The 24,055-nt window shown below is 33.1% G+C and overlaps 1 protein-coding gene across 1 annotated transcript in view; it reads left to right on the forward strand.

The window, feature by feature from the left end:
- Positions 1-24,055, forward strand: part of Smr (nuclear receptor corepressor smrter) — a 74,744-nt gene that overhangs the window by 16,696 nt on the left and 33,993 nt on the right. Inside the window, exon 3 of the mRNA XM_036821389.3 lies at positions 22,295-23,897. Coding sequence (XP_036677284.3) covers positions 22,295-23,897 — 1,603 coding nt within the window. The remainder of the gene's footprint in view (positions 1-22,294; positions 23,898-24,055) is intronic.

The following is a 24,055-nucleotide window of genomic DNA, read 5'->3' on the forward strand; positions in this document are numbered from 1 at the left end:
TTTCCTTGAAATCAATTATATTGCTTCCTTCGCTTTTTTGTTATCCTGTTGTGGGCGTTGGTATTATTTTTCCTCAACGTAATTGCATTTATCCTGCGCAGTTTCTGGCGAGAAAATATGGAAAAGCTGCTTGTGGGGTATTAGTTTCCATCGTGATTTTGCAGTAACTTTTTGCGGAAAATTGCAAATTGCGTTGGTTTTGTACTTTTCTGTGTGAGGGCTTTAGTTATCCATAACGAATGTTTAAAAATAAATGGCATTGAAATGGATTCGTGGAAATATTATGAAGGGTTTTAGCTTATTTCTCTGAAGGTTAAGTTCCAGATTTTAATCATCACTTGACTTTCAATTTAAATTCTCAGAAAGTAGGTCTCAAAATAGACTCATCTTGTAATATTGTAATCTTGATACTGAATAATACTAAACAATCGAATTCAGAAGCACAAATAATGTTAAATTGATATTGAAAATTGCAAACGAAGGGCTAAAAATAAATTGCATTGCAAGGATTCGTGGAAATATTATGAAAGGTTTTAGTTTATTTCTCTAAAGGTTGAGTTCCAGATTTTGTTTATCAGTCTTAAGACTTTCAATTAAAATTCCCAGAAAGTAGGTCCCAATTTAGATAAGATTTCTAGTCACATAAAAGTGTCATCTTGAAATGTTGTAAACTTGTTACTAAAAAATACCAAACAATCGAAATCAGAGCGATAAAACCAGATTACGTCTTTGGAAATGAAGTACAAGGAATGTTAAATTGATAATGAAAATTGCAATCGAATGAGTAAAAAGAAATTGCATTGTAAGGATTCGTGGAAATATTATGAAAGGTTTTGTTTTATTTTTCAAAAGGTTCAGTGCCAGACTTGTGTTTGTTTATCAGTCGACTTTCAATTAAAATTCTCAGAAAGTAGGTCCCAATTCAGATAAGATTTCCGGTCACGAAAATAAACTTGCATCAAGTTTATTTATGTTTTTAGATTGCAACTTTCAAGTGGTTTCTAATAAAATCAAAAAAGTATTGAAGATTTTTATATAGAATAATTTGTAGACAAGTTTTTTCTAGCATTTAGTTCTGCGGGCCAATTAATTGACCTTGACTCGTTTCAATGACATTTGTGTTACTATCTTCAACCAGTTTTATCTAAAGCTATGCTAATGTGTTAATAGGTATTAAAGGTCCATAAGTGATATTCATAATTTGGTTTGTTAATAGAAAAAACTGGAATCTATGGGGTAAAGTAAAAAATACTAAAAAAAATATCTAAATTATAGCTATATTCCTTGGATATATTTTTTTACATTTTCCTATATAAGATCATCTATAAAAACTTGAAAATTACCTATTTAACCTTAACCAAACATTTCCGTAATTATTATTATTGTATTTGGGAACCTTAAAAGTGCAAATATCACTTGGCCACATTTTGCATTGCAATTGATTTCATAATTTGCATTTTCAACGCCAGTTGGCAAAAATGAGTCATGGCAAAAAATGTAAGATAATATGGGGATTTACAATGTACATACATATATAGGCATAAAAAAGGTGGTAAAAATCCGGAAAAGGTAAAAAATACAAAAAACAGATGATAATGATAATGATGATGAGGTTTGGGATTCAGTTTTTTGTGGTCTAGAGACCAAGACAAGCGAAAAACAAAGCGGGAAGTGGAAAGTAGACAAAAGACAAGGTGATAAAAATGGAAATGGGAAGAGAAGCTAAAAATAATAATATGTAATTTGACACCATTGACCTGCCACAATGATTACAGTAAGGGTTAAAACGCAACAACAATAGAGAATTGGTCGTCTCCCTTTTCTTAAACCTTTTTATACCTTTTCTGGTATTCCTAAATACAGGCAATTAGTTGAAATGCAATTTAAAATATATAATAACATTTTTTTTTGCTGTAAACCGCAAAATAAACGAAGATGCAGCAAGGGTTTTTACTATAGTTTAGCCGCAAATATTATGTTTATAGATATTTTCTAAGGAAAAACCACAAAATGTCATTAGTAGACGAGGGATTATAGAATACATATATTTTTTAACACACGTTTTCTATAGATTTTTGATTGGTTACACATTTTTGCCACAATTTTATAATCAATTTTAACCTTAATTCAATTATGGTTTTTAGAAAAAAATGTGTAACCAGGCTAGAATAGGAAAAAAATACCACGCTAATCATTAGTGGTCGTTTATATTTTTATTGGGCATCTGGTTTTGGAGTAAATTAATTTTTTACTCAGTTTTAAGGTATTTAAAATTCTTCTGAAGGTTAGAATTTATCTAACGAAACCATATCATAACGCAAACCATTAATTTTTTATAGAAGTTTTATTCTTTTAAACATATTTTGTTAGTATGACCTTAGAGATAAATATAAAAATCCATTCAGTTTAACGTAAAGATAAACAATAATACAAATACTTACAAAATTGTTAAATAATTTCTTTTATAGAAAAAATTCCTAAATTTTTAAGTGATTTTTAAATATATAAATATGTAGCAAGAGTTCACTGTATAAAACACTGGGGGTCCATTCTTAGCAGGGCAAAAGTAAAATAGTAGTTAAGATAAAATGCTGATGACGATGACGATGGACCAAAGTTATTTTCTCATTCCTTGTTTTTGCTCTTTTTTATGTATTTTTTTTAAGGTTTCTTTTTTGCTTGCTTGCTAAATTAGAACGCAATTTAAAAGACAAGAGCAGTTGTGACTCTTCCTCTTGATTTTCTTGCGGAAAAGGTTCGGTGATTGATGTGCCTGGAGTGCAGATAAAAAATCTCCAAAAATGTTTGCCAGAGATTAGTGAAAGATTATGAACAGAACAGAGCAGAAAACTCAAAGTAAACACTCTTAAAAATCTGCATTTTTGTGTTGTATATGCTTGGAATTTCAGGCAAAAACGATTTAAAATAAATAAATAAACCTAAAGACCTGTGTTTATATGTATAAATGCAAACAAAAATGAATAAAGTGTGTTTTTTAAACTTTAGCTAATACCAAATATTTTAATTTACCCTTAGATTAAATAAAAAAATTGGAAATATTTATATTTTTAATTTCTTTAATTTTTTGGAAGCTTACTTGCACTCGGAAATCAAAATTGAAAAACAAACAGACCACCGATGGCGGCAATTTAACTTCATTTGAATGCCATGAAAAAACGAAATTCGTTCATTTGTTTGATTTCCACAGAAAATGATTATTGCTAATGAAGCAAAAAACGGAGAATTGCGCAGAGGCAAAATGGAAAATCTTAAAACGCTTAATGATTCCATGTCTTTTGGGGCTTTGTTATCTCGTCTTTTTATTCTGCTGTATTGGCAAATTTCGTCATAGCGATAGGCTTTTTAACCCATTTTTATCGGAATTATGTATCGAGAATGGGGAGTAGTTTTTACAACAAATCACAACAATCGACATAATTGAGATTCTTTGAATTATTTATCTGTATATTTTATATACGTACATTTTGTTTTGGCTTTCAAATTATAATTTATTGGTTATCTTATTTATCGACACAAATTACAATCGATAAGTTCAAAATAAAGTGAAATTCTTAAATATTTCGAAAATTATGTTAGTAAATTGTGTGCTTATTTAGAAAAGGGATTTATTACTAAAGGCATTTTCTGAAATTGCAGTTGTAACCCAGCTTTGCTGTCATTTTCCTCTCATCCGCTCCCTCTTTTCTGTTTATTTCCCATCACTAGCATTCAAAATATTATTTATTTGTTATCTAATTTATCGACACAAATTATTGTCAATAACTTTAAAACTAAGTAAAGTTCTTAAATATTTCCGAAATTGTGTTAGTAATATGTATGCTCATTTAGACAAGCGATTTTCACCTGTTCAATTCCCATCACTACCATCTGCGTTTTTATTTTTAATTCAAAATATTATTTATTTGCTATCTAATTTATCGAAACAAATTATTGTCGATAACTTTACAACTTAAAGAATTCTTAAACATATCCGCAACTGTGTTAGTAGTATGTATGCTCATTTAGACAAGCGATTTTTTACTGAAGGCATTTTCTGGAATTTCAGTCGTAACCCAGTTTTTCTGCCTCTTTCTCTACCAGCCGCCCCCTTTTCCCCTGTTCATTTCCCATCACTAGCATCTGTGTTATCGATATGCACATTTTGTTTGCTTTTGGGGCAGTGGCAGTGTTGATTTCACATTTCCTCTCCCTCTCCCTCTCCATTTTCTTTTTATTTTCCTTTTGCTTTGCCAAATGTCAACAATTTTTGTTTCATTCACAAGGGGCACCACCCACACCCACACCCACACATACAAACATAAATTCCGACTGCAATTGCATGGGCACACACACAAATGCACAACCAAACACACACACTCGCTCAAACACTCGCGTTTATACATCGCATTTTTAATCGCTTTCGAACGGTCAAGGTTGCAAAATATTTAATGAGTCAAATGCGACGCCCGCTATCAGCTGGCAGAGCAGTCGACGTCGACGCTGGCAGCGCTGCCGCCGCTTCTCTCGTTTTTTATTTTTATTTTTTGTTTATCGACCCGGCACTTTACACACATGCATATTGGATTGTTGTTGTTGTTTTTTTGTTTGCTTGTCACTCAATTACTATTGCCCTCTCCCTCACTCCCTTTCCTTTTTGCGGCATTTTTTAACCCATGTTTAATAGGGGGTGCAATTATTTTTAGGCCTATAAAATACTACTGAAAAACTGAAAGTGGAAACTGAAAAAATGTAAAGTTCAAAAAATCAAAAATTTCCAATTTTCTAATAGAAAAAAAAAATTCTTATTGTGTATATACACACAAATAAATGAATTTGGTTATTGATAATATTTAATGATCATTCTAACAATGTATCTACACATTTATAAATGATTTTTAAAGACAGCAATAATATTTTAAGTAATAAAAAAAATATAAAAATAAAAAATTATTAAAAAAAAGGGGTATTCCCTAGACTATGGAATTGCTGGATTGTTAAATTTTGATCACCTGTTTATCAGCTGATTTTAAAAACTCCATTTTCCGATATTTCATAAGTTCAACAACCTCAATACTGTTGAATTGCTGAAAACTATAGTTGTCGCCTTCACTCATAAAAAGGCATGGCAACTCTGTGACCTTTCACTAATATTTATATACTTTAAAATCAGTATAGGAAGTTTATTTTTTGTTCTTCTTATCTCGTTAATAATGTGTCTTACATTTGAAAAAATTGACATCTGGTCACATCATTTACTTTAAAATCAATATTGAAAGTATATTTTTAGTACTTACCTCGTTAATAATCTAAGACATTACCTTAAACTAAAAATACAATTTTTTATAGTCTTACATTCCAAAAAAAATGGACATCTGGTCACATTAAAAATTTAATTAAATGAAAGCCTGGAAAAAAAATTGTGAAATCAAATTCTTCACTTAATTCCCCCATTCCCATTTTAGCCTTATTTACTTTAAAATCAATAAAGGAAGTATATTTTCTTACATACATTTGAAAAAATGGACATCTGGTCACATTAAAACAAATTAAATGAAAGCATGGAAAAAAATTTTGAATTTTAACAAAATTTTTAACTTAATTCCCCTTGTTTCCTTTCAAATAAATATTTAAACAACCAAGAAGCCTTTTATTGTTTTCCCAGTTGAATTACAAGACCTTTTCTTCAACAAACGAAAAATGCTAGATAATGGAAATTGATATTGCTAATTGCAAACATTACAATTTCAAAGGAAGTTTACGTTGGTGGCGAGAAAAATAAAACCACTTAATTCTCGGGTCTTGGGTTTGGGTTAAGTTTATTTACTTATGCACACATTCGATATTGTGGCTGGCCTTTGTGGAAAAACAAATAATGGAAAAGTCGGGCTAACGCAGATACAAATGTATCTGCATCTGTATCTGTATCTTTTTTTGCGCCTTTGTGTATCTGTATCTGGTATCAGCGTCGAGGTCTTTGTTATTGAATATGCAACTATAAAAATAAACAAAGAACGGGCCACAACGACGCCCACTGCCCCGCCCCCATTCCACTAGACTTTAAAATTCATCCAAGCAAAAGTTTCGCCCATTTTAGCTTTTCTTTTTCTGTTTTTTTTCCCTCTTCTGCTCTTTGTTGAGCCAAAACTATTTTGTAGTTTGTGTAACTTTGGCAAAAGTTTTGAATTTCCATTTTGAATATTTGAAGGGGAGTTTCTCCCTTTTTTTTGTATTTTTGGTAAACTTTTTAGGAACTAGAGGAAATTGAAGAAGGGAAAAATGAAACTTCAATTGAAGATTGCATTTGGGGGAGAGAATTGTAAATCAATTTGAACTTCCTTGCTGGAAAGTTTTCGGTCGATTAGAATTACGATTTTCAGTGGAATTTTTCCCCGAGTTTATTTCCACATGTCCGTTAAACGACTTTCATTTAACCAGAACTCAATTGTGAATATTGTATTATATTTCACTCACCGCGCAATTGAGTAACATTCCATTGCCTAACAATATCGTTTCAAGTTTTAGAAAGGGAAATGAACACGAGCTTATTAAATATTTAGAAGCCAAGCTGTTGCAGAAACAGTTTGACTTGATTTTTCTACGAATCAATAATCAAGTATGTAAGCAAAGAAGAAACTTTATTTGATTTCTGAATTCTGAAGGATTTTCCTTTATAGATTTCTCAGGGGCAATATAACATTTTGAAGGGAAAATAGTGTTGGAATTGCATTTAAAGTGTTATTAAGGTTGTATCCTTTCAATGCTAAAAATACCAGAAATTGTTTTAGAGAATCACTATTAATTTTTAATATTCATAATAAATACAATTACAGACCAACTATAATTGATGGAACATCTATATAATCGAAATTGTATACTTTATTTGATTAATGGAATGATAACGATTGACCTTATATACCAGTTATCGTATAAAGCGCTAAAATAAATCGATAAAAATAATTTCGACCCTTTTTGTTTTTCTTTCATTAGTTTTATAAATACTAATTTGTCTTATTTATAAAAACCCGACATTATTTTACTCATTAAGTTAGAAAAGACTAAAATTCAAATAATATATTGTATATATCATAGTTAATAGATGGTTAAATAATATTACCTTCTTAATGCTCGCCGTTGTAAAGTTTCATAATATGCATCCTTAACTGGAATAATTCGGGTATTACGTGTATCGTAAACCCCCCGACCTATCCCACTAATAAATAGCATTGGGGAGGCATTTACAGTTGTGGTCGTGGCCGCCAGGGGGCGACAGCTGAACAACAGAAAAAAATAACAGACAAAACAAAAAAAACGAGAGGAAAAAGCAAAACACAAAAAATGCCAATAAAATGCACATACGTAATGAAATATAATTAAAGAAAACGACGAGGGGAAAAAAAAAGAGAAAAGCCAAGTATAATTAACAATTGACGCGGTCGATGCCAGCGTCGCAGTTCGCTGTCGCAGTCGACGTCGACGTCCAGACAATGTCTATTTTTGCAAAAGCGCAACAATACAAAAAGTGCAGCGGCCCCAAAGGAAAAATGCTAAAAGCAATAATACAAAAAGAAATAGAGTAGTAGTGGTGGATGGGAGGGGTGGGGGATGTGAGGTGATAAAGGGGGTGGCACTGGGTAAAAAAAAAAGTGAGGAGGACTCATTATGAAATCACCTTCAACTATAGTTTTGCACTGCAACGACCCCAAGATAGACAGAGAAGGAGATACTGGACGAACGAAAGAGAGGCAAGAGCAATGGAGATGGGGGAAAAAGAGACCGAGAGATATCGAGAAAGAGACGGAAAGAGGCAACGAGATGCTCTGGGCACAACAGCTCTAGTCAAATTAATAGCATTCGTAAATATTGCACAAAACTATCAAAAATATATGAAGATATCGAAATTATCGTTCCAAATCATCGAAACTGAAGCTAGTTATCGAAATTATCGCTCCAAATCATCGAAATTGAAGCTAGTTATCGAAATTATCGCTCCAAATCATCGAAACTGGAGCTAGTTATCGAAATTATCGCTCGAAATCATCGAAACTGAAGTTAATTATCGAAATTATCGCATATAAGTATAGATACTTAAGTTAATTGTTGAAATTACCGCGTACAGTTATCTAAACTGAAAATAAATATTAAAATTACAGCATATAATTTTTGAAACTTTAAAAAGGTATCGAAAATGTTTCTTGATTTTATCGAAATTAAATTTAGATATTGGAAATGTTGCTTACAATTGTCAAAAACAAAGTTAGGCATCGCAAATGTGTATGCATCAAGTACAACTAACGGAAATAAAGTTTGATTACTAAAACACTCTATATAATTATCGAAAGTAAAATTTGCTATCGCCAATTTATTTTCTAAAAAATATACATTGAATTTGTTTGCTTTCAATTATCGAAACTTTAATAAGTAATCGAAAATGGTACCATTCTTATAATTGTATCGATCCTTCCACTATTCGTTTATCTGCTAATATATCGATCATATTTTATGTTCGATAACGATAAGAAACTTTAATTGAAGAATCAAAGATACATATATTTCAAATAAGCCAAATTTGCACATGCTGATGCTATAATTTTGTTTATAAATATTATAAATCTGTGGTTTACCCTAAGCTCTCAATATGGAATTCAAAAAACCGCCTCAACTCTTAACATATTGACCCCGTCTGTATGTTGATAATGTATCTGTATCCGCAATACAATACCTCACACAGACTTGTGGAAACGAGCGCACACTCGAGGCCACGTAAAACGGTTAAAGTTATCTGAGTCATGCCAGCCCCTCCACCTCACACCGCCCCCTTTTTTTTCCAACCCGTCTATACAACGTACATACAAATAATCTCCATTGAGAAGTAGTTTTACAGTTAATCAGAGACGGAGACGCATGCAAACGACGACATTTGTTCGCATTCCCAGCGATTGAAACTTTAATGACTCCGCCCACTTTTCCGGCGACCCAGCCCCCTGATTCCTTACAATTCAATTTTGATGATGATTGCCCGTTAAATTTTTGATAGGTTTTTGCATAACCCATTCTATTTTTACAGTCGCCTATCGATCCAATTTTAGTTATAAAATTAGGGGTAATTATGGTGTATTAAGTGAATAATGTTATAAATAAAGCTTTCTTAGAATTTAATCGCTGAGCTAAGGAGACTTTTAGAAATGGGGTTATATTTCATTACGCCGACTTACGTGAACTCGAATGTATCGTGATTTTTTACCATAAATCTTCGATTATAAAAAAATTAAAATTCTCAAGCTACAAAAATTTATATAAAGTTTGTAAGTGGGTTATAGTTTTTTAATATATTTTCCTTTCCTTGTTATTTTAAGAAAAGTTTATAAACTTTCTATAAACCTTACATATGATAATTACATTTATGACCTACCTTATGTTTTTAGCTTAATGGTTTATTTAATGAATATTTTGATAAACTTGCATTATTTGTTAAGCTTCTTTTTATAATTGAAGTTGTGGATCAATTTGAATATTCTATTTTAGTTTATTAAATTTAATTGCAAATCAGTAGTATATTTCTTTAAAGGAATGTAGTATTTTTTTTTTTAGAAATATTAGTATTGTTAATCTGATTTTTGGAATGCTTTATGACTTTCATTTTTCGACCTTACTACCTGAATTTGTCTTTCCTTTATAAGCTTTTCCTATCTATCAATATATTATTCCCTATTCCTCTTCCGCGTTCAGTTGTCAATCGTCAATCGATTGCGATAACGATTGATAACGCCGAGCGCAACTCTGTTTGACCAATGTCACGTTCCTGATCATAAAAACATACATACACACACTAGATTAAGTCGCGATAAGTTTTATGACTTTTATTGTATATTATTTGTTTTACTCGGCATTCGTAATTTGTGTTCGTTCTGCTTTTCGATTAGATTAGCCTATATGACAGCAAAGAAAAAGAGCAGGAAAAAAATGTATATGTACCTATAAAATAAGAACAACAAAAACAGATTAATTCATGGCCCCGTTTTGGCGCGCATTTATATTCGTTTGTTGTATAAAAAAGTAGATCGTCAGAGTGGAAAAGATAGAGAGAGTGCCTTGTTGTTGGGTTGTCGGGATGTGTGGTTGGTTGGTTGGTGGTGATGCATGGCAGCATTTTTATTTATTTTCGTTTTACAACCCAGATTAGATAAGTCCATTTTTGTACACCTCCTCTTCCGCGCCATCTACCGACCCTTGTACATTTTTAATGTACAGACACGGCGGAAAAAAATGTGGGTTATATATTTTACACTTCGATAATTTTATCGATAATATCGATTATAAATCAAATTGATTTCAATATTAAATCTTGAAGATAGTACTGAAAAATATAGTAGATATAGCTTAGATACTTTACAATTAAGAGATTTATAAACCACATTTAATGATTTTTAATTTAATTGTTTAAATATTACTATAATATAAACTATTCATAAACCACATAAAATTATTTTACATCTATTTGTAACAAAATAACAGAATGTATGCTTAGATAAAAAAACCCACATCAAACGATTTTAAATTTAATTAATATAAAAAAAATTAGTTTAAATAGCTTTTCATTATTAAAAAAATATCCAAACCAATTTAAAAAACATACCTTTTATTATTTTTCCAATACGGAAAATAATATTTTTATTTTTCTGTGTACCTATTTTAGGTGGACGTGGATTTTTTATGGGAATTTCAATTGTTTATGAAGCTCTTGCTTTTCCAGGCCAGAGTTGAAATTCATGTGAACGCTTGCCATAAATCGCACCTAATCACACCGCAATGCTCCTTTTCCCCAATATTCCTCCTATTCATAGATACATATGTATATTTAGAAGTATTTTTTTTTAAAGCATGTGCTGGCAAAAGTTCAATGTACAGCTATGAAAATAGAGGAGATGGGGGCCATTATGCACCCTTTCGATCTCTCCATTTTCATCAGGAAATAGCTTTCGCAACCTCATGCGAAAATTCGCAAGTTGGTGGAATGTTACAATACATACATATGTACGTCTGTATTTATTCCCAGAATCTGTAGAGTTTGTATGCGAACTTACAATGCAATATATTAATACACTTACCAACAACTTCGTTATTTGTATTGACATTCCTAGACTCTTTTAATTGCTCTATTCAATGATTAACAAATTAAAGCGTGTAGATATATATTTATATATATTAAGATAGCAAAAGCTACCTATTTTGGCTTATTTACCATAAAAATCCGCATGTTTAGATGGCTGGATAAAAAAGCATTAAAATTCTCAGATTTCTGTTCCCCTTTTTTTTTATCACAATTTCTCCATTTCGCTGATGTCTTGCAATTTGAGTGAGTTTACTTGAATATCATAACAATTTTCAGCGCTGACTTTGCGTAAGAAATAAAATATCCCAGGGGCTTCAACGCGAACAAAAAGCTTCAAAGCAAAATGCTGACTATCGTCGGATGTGGAGAACAGCTGTAAAAACAGCTGGCTTAGATATCGAACAGAAAAAAACCAAAAAATATTATTGAAGGGGCAAAACAGCAAGGAAAGAAATTAGCTGAGGTTGGCTTTTGAAATTGCGTGTGCAGAGAAAAAAGAAAATCTATAGGGATGACAGCAAACAAAACGATGCTATGGATAAACACTGTCCATTATAGCCTAAAAGTATCGATGTTCTTAAGTCCAATGTTGTTTTTAATTTTAAAATGTAACCTATAAAATATCTTTTAAAAATAGTTAGAAAGACGAATATAAGCAATTATGTATTTTCAAATATTTATTAATAGATAAAAAACTAATATGAACAGGTATGCATTTTACCCATCTATCGATAGTCTGCCATCCCTAACCAAGACACCCGCCTTTTATGCAATGGAAGTCTGTATTTTCAAATAGTTCTGTATAAAATAATATGAGCAACTCCGTATTTTCAAATAGTTCACTATAAAATATATTTTATAAATAGATATAAAAATAATATAATCAGGCATGCATTCTCACCATTTAATCGATAGTCTGCCATCCCTAATAGATGACTGCAGCCAAGAAACCTGCCTTCTATGCACTTCTCGTCTGCCAATTGTATTTTGAGTGGCAGAAAATTAAACGCCTTGAAAGTCAAACCGCTTCAGTTTTAATATCTTTATTTTTTTTATTCGTAATATTACGCAAAGATAAGCAAATAGCTGTGACACATGTGTGCTAGGGTAATTTACTCTGATTTCTCGTTTGTATTTACAAGCGTGTGTGCTGGGTAAACGTAATTAGACACGGAAATAGTCAACAATTTATTTTGAAATTGCGCTAAAAATAACAGCCCAGCCATGCAATTGGAACTGTTATGCCAATATGCGACTATATTATATAATTGGATACATTGTAAAGTGGGTATTTTGCTATGTTTCCTTGGCTCCATTCAATTTTATATTAAATTAAACTAATTTACTGGAATATTTATTAATTTTTTTATGAAATTCATCTAATTTACTGGAATAATATCAGAGGTCCTAAAAGGTTTATTTATAAAATGTGGTCTTATATTTTTAAATACAAAATTGAAGGCAAGTTTATGTTTTAACAAAAAATGGGAATGTTACGATTGCTCTGATTGTGATTGTACAAGTTTAGAATGTATAAAATTATATAAAAAATCTTGTAGAATAAATTTGGAATATTGCAAAATTAAAATACTAAACAAAAATACTAAGATAAATATATACTAATATTATTTATATACATATCATATGTATGTATATTTATATCATATTTAAAGTCAAGTTTAGGTTTTACTTTGGTGATTGTTGCAACTATATAAAAATCTTGGAAAACAGATCAGGAATATTTTAAAATTAATTAACTAAACAAAAATACTAAATAAATAGATATTTATACTATTTATGTCTGTATATATATCATAATTAAAGTCGAGTTTAGGTTCTACTTTGGTTATTATTGTGGAAACAATACAAAAATCTTGGAAAAATATACACATTTGGAATATTCAAAAATTAGAATACTATGCAAAAATACTAAACAAATACATACTAATACTATTTGTAACCATATCATATATCCCATAAAATACTCCATATAGTATTTGCCTCTAATCACATTTCCAAAAATACTCGGTTTTATATGGCTTTCAGATTGTGACATAGGGCTATCTATCAAATGATATTAAAACCCAGACCCAGAGTTATGACAAAGAGATTGTTATATGGGGTCGAGGGGAATGTACGACGCCCACTGTCATAATAATAACACTAATCTGAATGGTCATGAGTCATTTGCGGTTTTTTTTCCACTACCCCTTCTCTTTTTTTTTGCCTTGTTTTTTCTCTTTTTTTTTTTTTACTTTTGCTATAATTTAGTATACGACGCTCTCTATATTCATGAGGTGTTGTGTGTGACAGGTGTACGAGGTGTACGGGGTGTGCGAGGGGAAAACCAAAGCGACGGCGGGATGATAACTCATCGATAGACAAGCTTTTGCTGTGGGGTGTGTGTGTTGTACATTGAACTACTAAATGGGTAAATGCAGGTCATTAATATTCAAGTGCCTCGGTGTGTTTGTGTTTGTGTTTGAGCAGTGATAGATGGTCGAATATAGATATAGATAGATAGATAGATATTTAGATATAGTAGTGAAATGGACAAGAAAACAGTGATGGACAATAACATCCCGACTTGACTGCGCTGTCCACCGTTTAGTTCACTTGCTTATTGCTTCGATTTGCAACACTTAATCGATTAAACTTAACTGACCCTCGCATCGATCGTGCAAAGTGATTAGTTAATGAATCACCCACTTAAAAATACACTGGGAATATCAGCGAAACTGGTTAAAATGTTCATTAATATGCTAAAAAGGTAATAACCAAGTTAATGGAAATTGGTTGGAAGCTTGTTTAACTGCAGTGTTAATATTCCATACACTCCAATGCATTTTTGGAAACCCCTTACATTTAGATGGATAATAAAATTACATTGAAAATTAACTAGTGGGAATATAGGTAAAATATTTACTATAGTAGGAACAAATTTGTAGGTTCCTTAAATTATAAAGTGAGTTTTATAAGTATATATAAATCAACTATGCAGGCGAATACTACAAACCTTTTAATACAACTTTTTGGTATTTATTTAACGACCAGGTTTTGATTTTTAGACGAGTCACTCTTTTAAACGTTAATTATTGCTAATGGTTTTGGTTAATGGTTATTGGTTGACAAAACTTAATAGAACCAAAATATATAATATATAATAATGTTGTTATTTTATTAAAAATTAACTAATATAACATTTTTCTTGAAATAATAATTTTTATAAATATTAAAACGGTGGTACCTTAGTAATACCCCTTCTTTTTTCGATAGGGCAAAAACCACTATTAATTCCTTAATGGATTTCATGTATTTTCCAAGTTGATTCTTCTAAAAGAGTTTTCATAGAATGCAGATTAAAGTTAAATAATAATTTTCTAGAAATTTATAAGTAAATAAAATGGAGGTGGAAAATGCTCGTTATATTTTTGCACATCTAATACCATTATGGATTTAATGTATTTTCCAAGTTGATTCTTCTAAAAGAGTTTTCATGGAATGCTACTTAAAGTTAACTAATAATTTTCTAGAAATTTATAAGTAAATAAAATGGATTGGTTATGGATTTAATGCATTTTCCAAGTTGGTTCTTCTAAAAGAGTTTTCATGGAATGCGGCTTAAAGTTAACTAATAATTAATCTAGAAATTTTTAAGTAAATAAAATGGATGGATTATGGATTTAATGCATTTTCGAAGTTGATTCTTCTAAAAGAGTTTTCATGGAATGCGGCTTAAAGTTAACTAATAATTAATCTAGAAAGTTTTAAGTAAATAAAGTGGAGGTAGAAAGTGTTATTCAATGTTTTCATCACTTAAACCAAGGCACATAAAATCACTGGATATTACCCAAAAGCCCCAATTAAATCGTAATAAATTAATGCACAGCGGTGTGTTAGTGCTTTTCGCGTGCTTGGTTAACTATTTTAGCCGAGTTTGCCCCATTAAAGCGGCCCACCCATCGATGGGGTGGGAAAAGTTGGCATTCCGGCTCAAAAAACAGCTGATCCAATTCGTGCTGTCTCCATCTCCCTTCCACACAGGCTAGCTAGCCCCATCTCTTTCCATCTATATCCCCCCACTCTCTCTTTCTCTCTCTCTCTCTCTCTCTCTCTCTCTCTGTCACGCTCTCTCTCCCTATTGCCATCTCACTTTTTCCGCTTTTGTCTCTGTTTGCATGGCTTTTCTTGTCTCGAGCACAAATTAAATTTCCAACGAATTTAATGGCACACAGACAGACAAGGCGGAAGGATAGGGAAAAAAAGAAAGAAAGAGAGAGGGAAGGGAAAAGTTAGAAGAAGAACAGGGACACAGATAGCAAAGGACGTTTTAAAGCTGCAGCTATCTCGCTCTAGCCACAGCGTAAAGTTCAACGCCTAAAAGCAGGCAACAAAAATATTAAAAAAAAAGGATGTTAGAAGGGGGAGAAATGGTGGAAAATGGGCAAAAATGTGCAAAAAAGCAGGAAAATATGAGGCGAAAAATTAAAGGAAAAGCCAGATGGATGAATGGCTATGGGGAAAAACCGGAGCCAAGAATAATAATCAACATACAAAATACGACAGGCTTTTCCAACCAGCAACTTTTTTTCTAGCGTCCCTCTCTCTCTTTGGGGAATTCATAACAAGGCTGTCATCGGCCCCCTTTTCTCCCACGCCCCTGCATTTTCCCCCGCCCAAAAAATCGATCGCTTGCATACTGCGCTGCAGTTGAAAAAGTGGGGGGAAATGTGGGAAATTGGGCGGGAAAGTTTGGAAAATGGGGAGGCGATAGCAGACAGCTATTTGCTGTATGTACACGGAGAAAAAAATAGGTGAAACAAATCAATAAATGTAATTTACTATGAAAATTTGAAGTAGTAATGGACTGTTTTTTATGTTACATCCTTAAATACATCATTACATCATTGATAAATATGATCTTTCAGATATCAAATTAAAACCATGATGTTGGAAATTATTCCTTGATTAATATTTAAGTTATTTTTACTACAAACTCTCTTTAAAACCGAATATATTTTTAAAAGCAGTTTTTAAATTATTAATTTTTTTTATAAGCAAGGGTACATTTTGGAATACTTACTTTTCCGCAATGTATTTTTTTTTCGCATATACCTTTTCTTATTTCGTTCCTTTTTTGCATTTTCGGTTTTTATGTTCCTTTTTCCTTGTTTTTTTTTTGTTTTTCCTTTTTTTTTTTGGCGGTTTCCCTTGTTTTATGCTCCATCTTTTCTGTTTTTCTGTTAGTTTTACTCTAATATCTGTGGGTTTTTCTTTTATTTTGCTGTGCTTTTCACAGTTTGTACATACATACATCCATACATCCATACATATGTACTTAATGTGCATTACATATGTACAGACACAGACACAAGGCGTGGCTGAATGAAGAAGAAGCAGATGATAAAAAGTGGGTGGAAGTGGGTGGCAAACTGATTGCGTGGATGCTGCACACATGTGTACGTATGTATGTATGCATATGAAACATATGGAGAGGATGTGTGTTGTGTGCATATGTACATACATACATACATATGTATGACTTACTGCTCACATAACGGTACATGTGTGCTTTCTCTCTCTTTCGCTCCACTCACTCCCATCCATATATCCCCATCTCTATCCTTTGATGCTCCCCATCTCTTTCTGGCTGCATGTTGTTTTCAAACTTTTTCAAACGAAAACAAAGCTGTGCGGGTTCGGGTTTTAATTATTTTCCATTTTCCTTTTTTGTTTGGTCGAACTTTAAAGCAGAAAAGAGCAGATGGGAGGAAAAACGAGGAGGGAAATGTTAAAGGAATAAGCGAAAAGCGGGGGAAAATGCTGAACGAGAAGAAACTGAAAATGGAAACAAATGAGCGATAAGAAGAAACTGCAAAAGAGAGCTTATTAGCCAAAGCTTTTCCTTTGACATGAATTAAGATTTCTTCTATTCTCCCTTTCCTCTCTTCATTCGCATTAAAGTTTAATTCCTGCTGTGAAAATGGCGCCCAACGAGGGGAAAAATTGTGAAATACAAAAGTATTTACTATACATTTCATTAAAAATATGAAAAAATGTTGATTAATTCATATTTATTAGGAAATTACTTGAAAGATCATATCATATCGTAAAGCTCCTTATATTAGAAAATATTTTTAAATTAAAAAAAAAATATTCCAAATAAAAATGTTTAATTTCCCGTTTTCTCTATTTCTTTTCAGGTAAAACATCTCAACGAACATGTAAAACCAGTGAAATCAAAAGCTAAAAAATAAGGAAGAAAGGAACAAAAAGCAGGCAAAATAAAATGAAGTAAACAAAATTTCAGTAAAATATAGGAAATATAAAGTCCAAAGTCAAAATATATGCGGTCAAATTTATAGAGTTATCATACCAGGAAAAATTATAATAATATGATATAAGTTTATAGGTAAAAATAGTTAAAAGCAAGAAGACACCATAAATATTAAGATAATCAACCATTAGGCAAGGTTAAAGGGAATAAGCAAATGCTTAATTTAGAATGAATAATAAGTAGAAGAACTAGAAAAGCTTGAAGAAAACCAGAAAGGTCAAAGTTTATGTACCAATTACGTATGTACTTAAGTATGTACATATGCATATACGTATATAAAGCTTTAATAAGGCAAATAAATAAAATAGAAGCAAATTATAAGGATCAAAAGAAGGATTAATAAAAATTTATTATATCTTGTTAGGAAAAATTATAAAATAAATAAAAATAATCATAATCAATAAAAAAATGAATTAAAAAAATTATACAGCTTTAAATAACAAATAAAACTGAAATAAAGAATAACTAATCAAAGAGAAAATGGGTATTATGATACATTTAATAGAAATAAAACAAATTAAACTAAAACTAAATAAAATAAAATTATACAGCCATAAATAACAAATAAAATTGATATAAAGAATACAAAATAAAAATCAATGAGAAAATGGGTAATATAATACATTTAATAGAAATAAAACAAATAAAATAATAACACCAATTTAAGATAAAACTAAAACACAAAGAAGTATGGGAATATAACAAGACACATAAATAAATAAATATTCTTGGTTTTTTATGATTTTTTGAACTTCAGCGATATTTCTCGCATTCATGATTGATGATTTCGCTACATCATTGTGTCTGCGCTTTTCTTGTTTCATTTTAAAAGCGAGCTGTGGACAAAAGCCTTGAATTTTTTTTAATGTTTTCTAAATAAAAGAATGGTTCAACTGTGAAGTTTGGCAACATTGCGCGACATTCGCAGGCCATCTCTTTCGCACTCGCATTGAAACGTCTTTAATATTTAATGAATTAATAAACGGGCCTCTATGCGTGTGTGTGTGTGTGTGTTTGTATGTTTGTGACGTTGATGCATGAGGTCGCGACGCTGCGTTGACGTCGACGTCGGCAGAGGCGGCGGCAGCGGGTCAAAAGCGTCGCACGTTAATCACAAAATCAGAATTCCCATCAAATGCTTTTATTATTGTTACTAATAAAACCAATCATTTTATTCAAAAATTTGCAAACCAGACTAAATGGCATTTAAATTATTTTATAAAAAAAGATTTCTGTACAGATATTAGTAAAAATATTAAAGTAAATATATAAATAAACTCAAGAAATTACTTAAATTTATAAGATTAATATTCTTATAGTTTCTGTACAGATATTATTACAAATATTAAAGTGGTAAATATATATTTAAAAAAAATCTAGAAATTACTTATTTAAAAGATTTTATATTCTCATACGCATTGAATATTTATTTTATTTTGTAATTTCTGTATAAAATTATGAAACACATTGAATATTGGCATTTAAATTTTAATTTTGGTATGAATAATGCTCATAAAGTTTTTACAAAATAACAATTTATTAACTTTTCACTAAAACTAAGCAATTTATAACTAATATTTGCAGTCTAAATTGCAACAAAGTAATAACAATTGTGACTCTCATTAAAAACGCCTTACATTCTGAAAACTTGCTTATAAATATTAATAATATCAACAATTATAAATGCTCATTTCAAGCAATTCTCATAAATATTAATAAAGAGCTTTATGGTCTACTTTTAAAAAATTAAGTTGCAAGAACAATTACAATTATGCACAGCATTAAAAAAAATTGCCAAACTATTTTTTATCTCTCTAATGAAGTATAAATTCAAGTTATTAATTCAAATTAAGCAATTTAAAATTTTTTTTCATAAAATGTTTATAAATGTGTTATTATTTGTACAGAAGTGGAATTTAGGTGATGTTGCAATCCTTTCTTTTTATCTATAATCTTTAAGTTATTCGTAACTCCAAATTTTCCTTAAAAAACCCAAATTAGCCAATACACTTGAGGTATAGCTAATAGTTGAGCCACCACTGTGTGGGATAAAACCAGGCAACAACAAATGTTGCCCGCTGCCTCTGCTGACGTCGTGCTGCCTCTGCCGACGCGGTTGCGGTTCGCTGCCCACATGACTGACCGCCAACATCGAACATGTTTGAAGCGAGCATGCTCGATTTCGGCAGCACATGGCGGCCCATCACGAAAACGACAGAGATGCCAACACTAGGTTCGAACACACACACACACCACCCATCTCGCTCGCACAGGTTCGAGACCGGCCGGGGTTCGTGTCCCCAATAACAAAAATAATAATAATAATAATAGAGCATAAAGCCCACTAAATCAACCGTTAGATCGTGCCCCGCTTATATTCCACTTAAATATATATAGTATATAATATATATTATAGATATATATATATATATAGCAGCGTGGAGCCGTATTATGCAGATATGCTAAATTATATGATGCGATCATCCGATTATCTTAGATTGCCGCGAAAACGGGGTCAAGCCTCAGTTGGTTCCATTTATTTCAGTATTTCTCGTTTGTCTGTAAATGGAATTGCAGATCGCAGTTTGTACTGAGATGTGGGGTCCTAGAACTAGCATTACACGATTAGCTGGAAAATTTAAGATCTGAATAGAACCAGATTTGGTTAGAGATGATCGCTTTATTACGGGTCAAGGTGTTCTGAATTTCCATACTTGCGATTAAAGAGAATATTATAATTGAAGTATATTTACTCAATCTTTTTAATAGATAATAAATCATTTGTTATATCATTATTATTATATCTGAATATGTAAGATCTGAATAGAACTAGATTTGGTTAGAGATGATCGCTTTATTACGGGTCAAGGTGTTCTGAATTTCCATACTTGCGATTAAAGAGAATATTATAATTGAAGTTTACTTTATCTTTTTATTAGATAAAAAACATTTGTCAAGTCATTATTATTATACGACTATCTGAAAATGTAAGATCTGAATAGAACCAGATTTGGTTAGAGATGATCGCTTAATTACGGGTTCTGAATCTTCATACTTACGATTAAAGAGAATATTACAATTGAAGTTTGCTTACTAATTCTTTTTAATAGATACTAAATCATTTGTTATAGTGTCATTAATTTTATACGATTAGATGGGAAATTTAAGATCTAAGTAGAACCAGATTTGATTAGAGATGATCGCTTTATTACGGGTTCTGAATCTTCATACTTACGATTAAAGAGAATATTACAATTGAAGTTTACTTACTCATTTTTTTAATTTATTCTAAATCATTTTTTATAGTGTCATTAATTTTATACGATTAGCTGGAAAATTTAAGATCTGAATAGAACCAGATTTGGTTAGAGATGACGCTTTATTACGGGTCAAGGTGTTCTGAATTTCCATACTTGCGATTAAAGAGAATATTATAATAAATCATTTGTTATATCATTATTATTATACGATTATCTGAAAATTTAAGATCTTAATAGAACCAGATTTGGTTAGAGATGATCGCTTTATTACGGGTCAAGTTGTTCTGAATTTCCTTACTAAAGATTAAAGAGATTATTATAGTACAAGTTTATTTTATCTTTCTAATAGATTATGATAGATTTATTATAATAAAATAGTAAAAGGAAAATATAACAGCCCCAGTCTATTGATAAATGACATGATTCCTTCCAGGTCTAGGGATCGTTAGTTATATAGCTAATTTATATGTAGGTATTGGTTAGATACATATAGAGGCATAAAAATAAAAAAACGCACGGTTTGCATACTATTGTAAACCTTTAAGTTTATAGTAATTTATAATTTAAAAAGAATTGTAAAATTCAGTTTACCATTCTAAGATAAATATTGATTTATGCACCCTTAAAACATATATTAATTCGAATTGGATTAAGCTCTGAAACGAGAAAGTTAGGTAGTTTAAAAAATATACATTGGTGTTCTTATTACCTGTTTTGTTTAGGAGTGATGCCACATATTACAAAAATAAATTTGTGGTTAGTTTTTGACCTGTAAAAAATAATTTAAGAAGTTCCTTTCTTAGCCTTGTTGCCAACACATACATTTAGGGCCGATTTCTCAATTTTATGTTAACTTTTGTCATTGTGAAAAATGCATTTTTCTTAAAAAAGTAGTTTCTTAATATCATGTTTACATATCTGACTAAAAACTCTTAACTAGGGAACATTTTCTAGGTAAATCACACTGCAACGTGACTGTAAGAGAAGTCATCTGTTAATTTAAAATAATTTTGAGAAAACAACTTAACTCCAGTTAACTTAACGTGACGTTAAGAAATCTGTTACATTAACTTTGCATTGAGAAAACGAGTTTGTCTTTCCACACACTTTAACTTCATGTTGTCTTAACATGAAATTGAGAAGTTTGTTAAATTATCATCGCATTGAAAAAATTAAGTTGTCTTTTTAAACAATTAAAACTCCAGTTAACTTAACGTGACGTTGAGAATTCTGTTAAATTAACTTTGCATTGAGAAAATGAACATCTTAACATGAAATTGAGAAGTCTGTTAAATTATCATCGCATTGAAAAAATGACGTTGTCTTTTTGAACAACTAAACTCCAGTTAACTTAACGTGACGTTGAGAAATCTGTTAAGTTCACACACTTTATCTCCATGTTAACATAACATGGCATTGATAAATCTGTTAAATTAACATTGAATCGAGAAAACGAACTTTAACTCCAAGTTAACTTAACATGATATTGAGAAATCGGGCGCTAGATTAGACAAATAAGAGAATATATTGGACAATAGTTTAATAATCTGCTGTGTTCCTCTCCTTTCGCCCCCACTGGTCGTACAGGGGCCTCGAGCAGCTGCCGCAGTATGCCAAGGAGCTACAGCAGCAGCTCCAGTCGCACCACCAGCAGCAGCAGCAAGAGCAGCGCACCACCCTGCATCCGCAGATCCACCACCACCACCAACAGCAGCAGCAGCAGCAGATGCAACAGCAACAGCAGCGGCAACAGCAACAACAGCAGCAGCAACAGCAGCAGCAATTCTCGAGAGCGGCGGCCAGTCCATTGTCACCACCTCGTCCTGGAAATCCTGGCAGCGGCAACAGCAGCGGCAGCAGCAACAGCAGCAGTGCAGCAGCGGCAGCAGCAGCAGCAGCAGCAGCAGCGGCGGCCGTCAACACCGGTTACCCGCCACCGCCCCCGCAGCATCGTTTTATCCAGAGCACGGGCTATAGCATTGCCCCGGCGCCCACCTACCGTGAGAATCCCTACTCGCGTCACACCCAAATTCAGCAGCAGCAACAGCAGCAGCAGCAGCAGCAACAGCAACAGCAACAGCAGCAGCAACAGCAGGCATCCATGCCCGAATGTCAGAGGGCAGCAGCTCGAGCGGCTGCGATTGCGGCTGCATCGGCGGTTTCGGGGGGTAAAAGCAACGTTTCTGGCCAAAGTTCCAACAGCAGCAGTGGCGGCGGCAGCGGCGGAGGAGGTGGAGGAAGTGGTGGATCAGCTCCACCCGGCGGCGTTGTCCAGGTGTCGCAATCCAGCGGAGTTCTGGTCATGGAAGCCATGCCCCACTATGCCAGCCAACCAAATAGTAATCCCTCCCAGCAACAGCAACAGCAACAGCAGCAACAGCAGCAGCAGCAACAACAGGGCGGCAATCCCAGTGCCGCGGGAGCAATATCCGCCTCACCCTCCGGCGTTAGCAGCATAATGGTCGGGAATCTGGGGCGCATCCTGATGCCCCACTCACAGGCTCTCCAATATACCAGCGAGTACCTGACCAATGCCACAGCGGTGGCCGTTGCTGCGGCGGCGGTCAACCAGCGACAGCAATTGCAGCTGCAACAACAGCAGCAGCAACAACATCCGCCCGAGCCATTTGGCGGCCAGCAGCCGTACAAGAAGCAACGGCTCAGCGAGGCCAATGCCAGCAACATGAATCACCTGCCACACCCGCAGCATCAGCAGCAGCAGCAGCATCAACAGCAGCAGCAGCAGCAGCAGCAACATCAGGCACACCAGCAACACCAGCGATCCTCGCCAGCCCAAGTGCAACAACAACAACAGCAGCAGCAGCAGCAACAGCAGCAGCAGCAGATGAACAGCAGTCGGCAGCAGAGTCACAATGACATGTGCCGACAAGTGGTCACCACGCCAATGGGCATGCAACTGAAGGTGGAGACGCTGCCCCAGCAGCAACAGCAGCAGATGCAGCAGCAGCAGCAGCAACAGCAACAGCAGCAGCAACATGCCTCTCAATCCCAGAGCCGATCCCAACCAGCGGCGAGCAGCATGTCCTCCGGAGTGAGCCAACCGGTGGGCAGCATCACCGTTTCCACGGCGGGATCGACGGCGAGTCACAGCGGCAGCAGTGGCAATGTTTCCGCCGGCACGGGCTTGGGAAATACCGGATCCGCCAGCACGGAGGCCTACCATCCTCAGGTGAGTGGACTGTGAATTTGGATACCCAGGAAGAGAGCTGCTTGAAGTCTGTGAGGGATTTTTACTTTCATTTATTGTCATCGTAACTGTTTTAAGTATTAAAATTGTCAATTCACGAGTCGCACATTAAGGCCAGAGGGACAAATCTAATTAAAACC

This window comes from Drosophila suzukii, chromosome X (genome assembly GCF_043229965.1).
Source record: "Drosophila suzukii chromosome X, CBGP_Dsuzu_IsoJpt1.0, whole genome shotgun sequence".
Classification (NCBI taxonomy): Eukaryota; Metazoa; Arthropoda; class Insecta; order Diptera; family Drosophilidae; genus Drosophila; species Drosophila suzukii.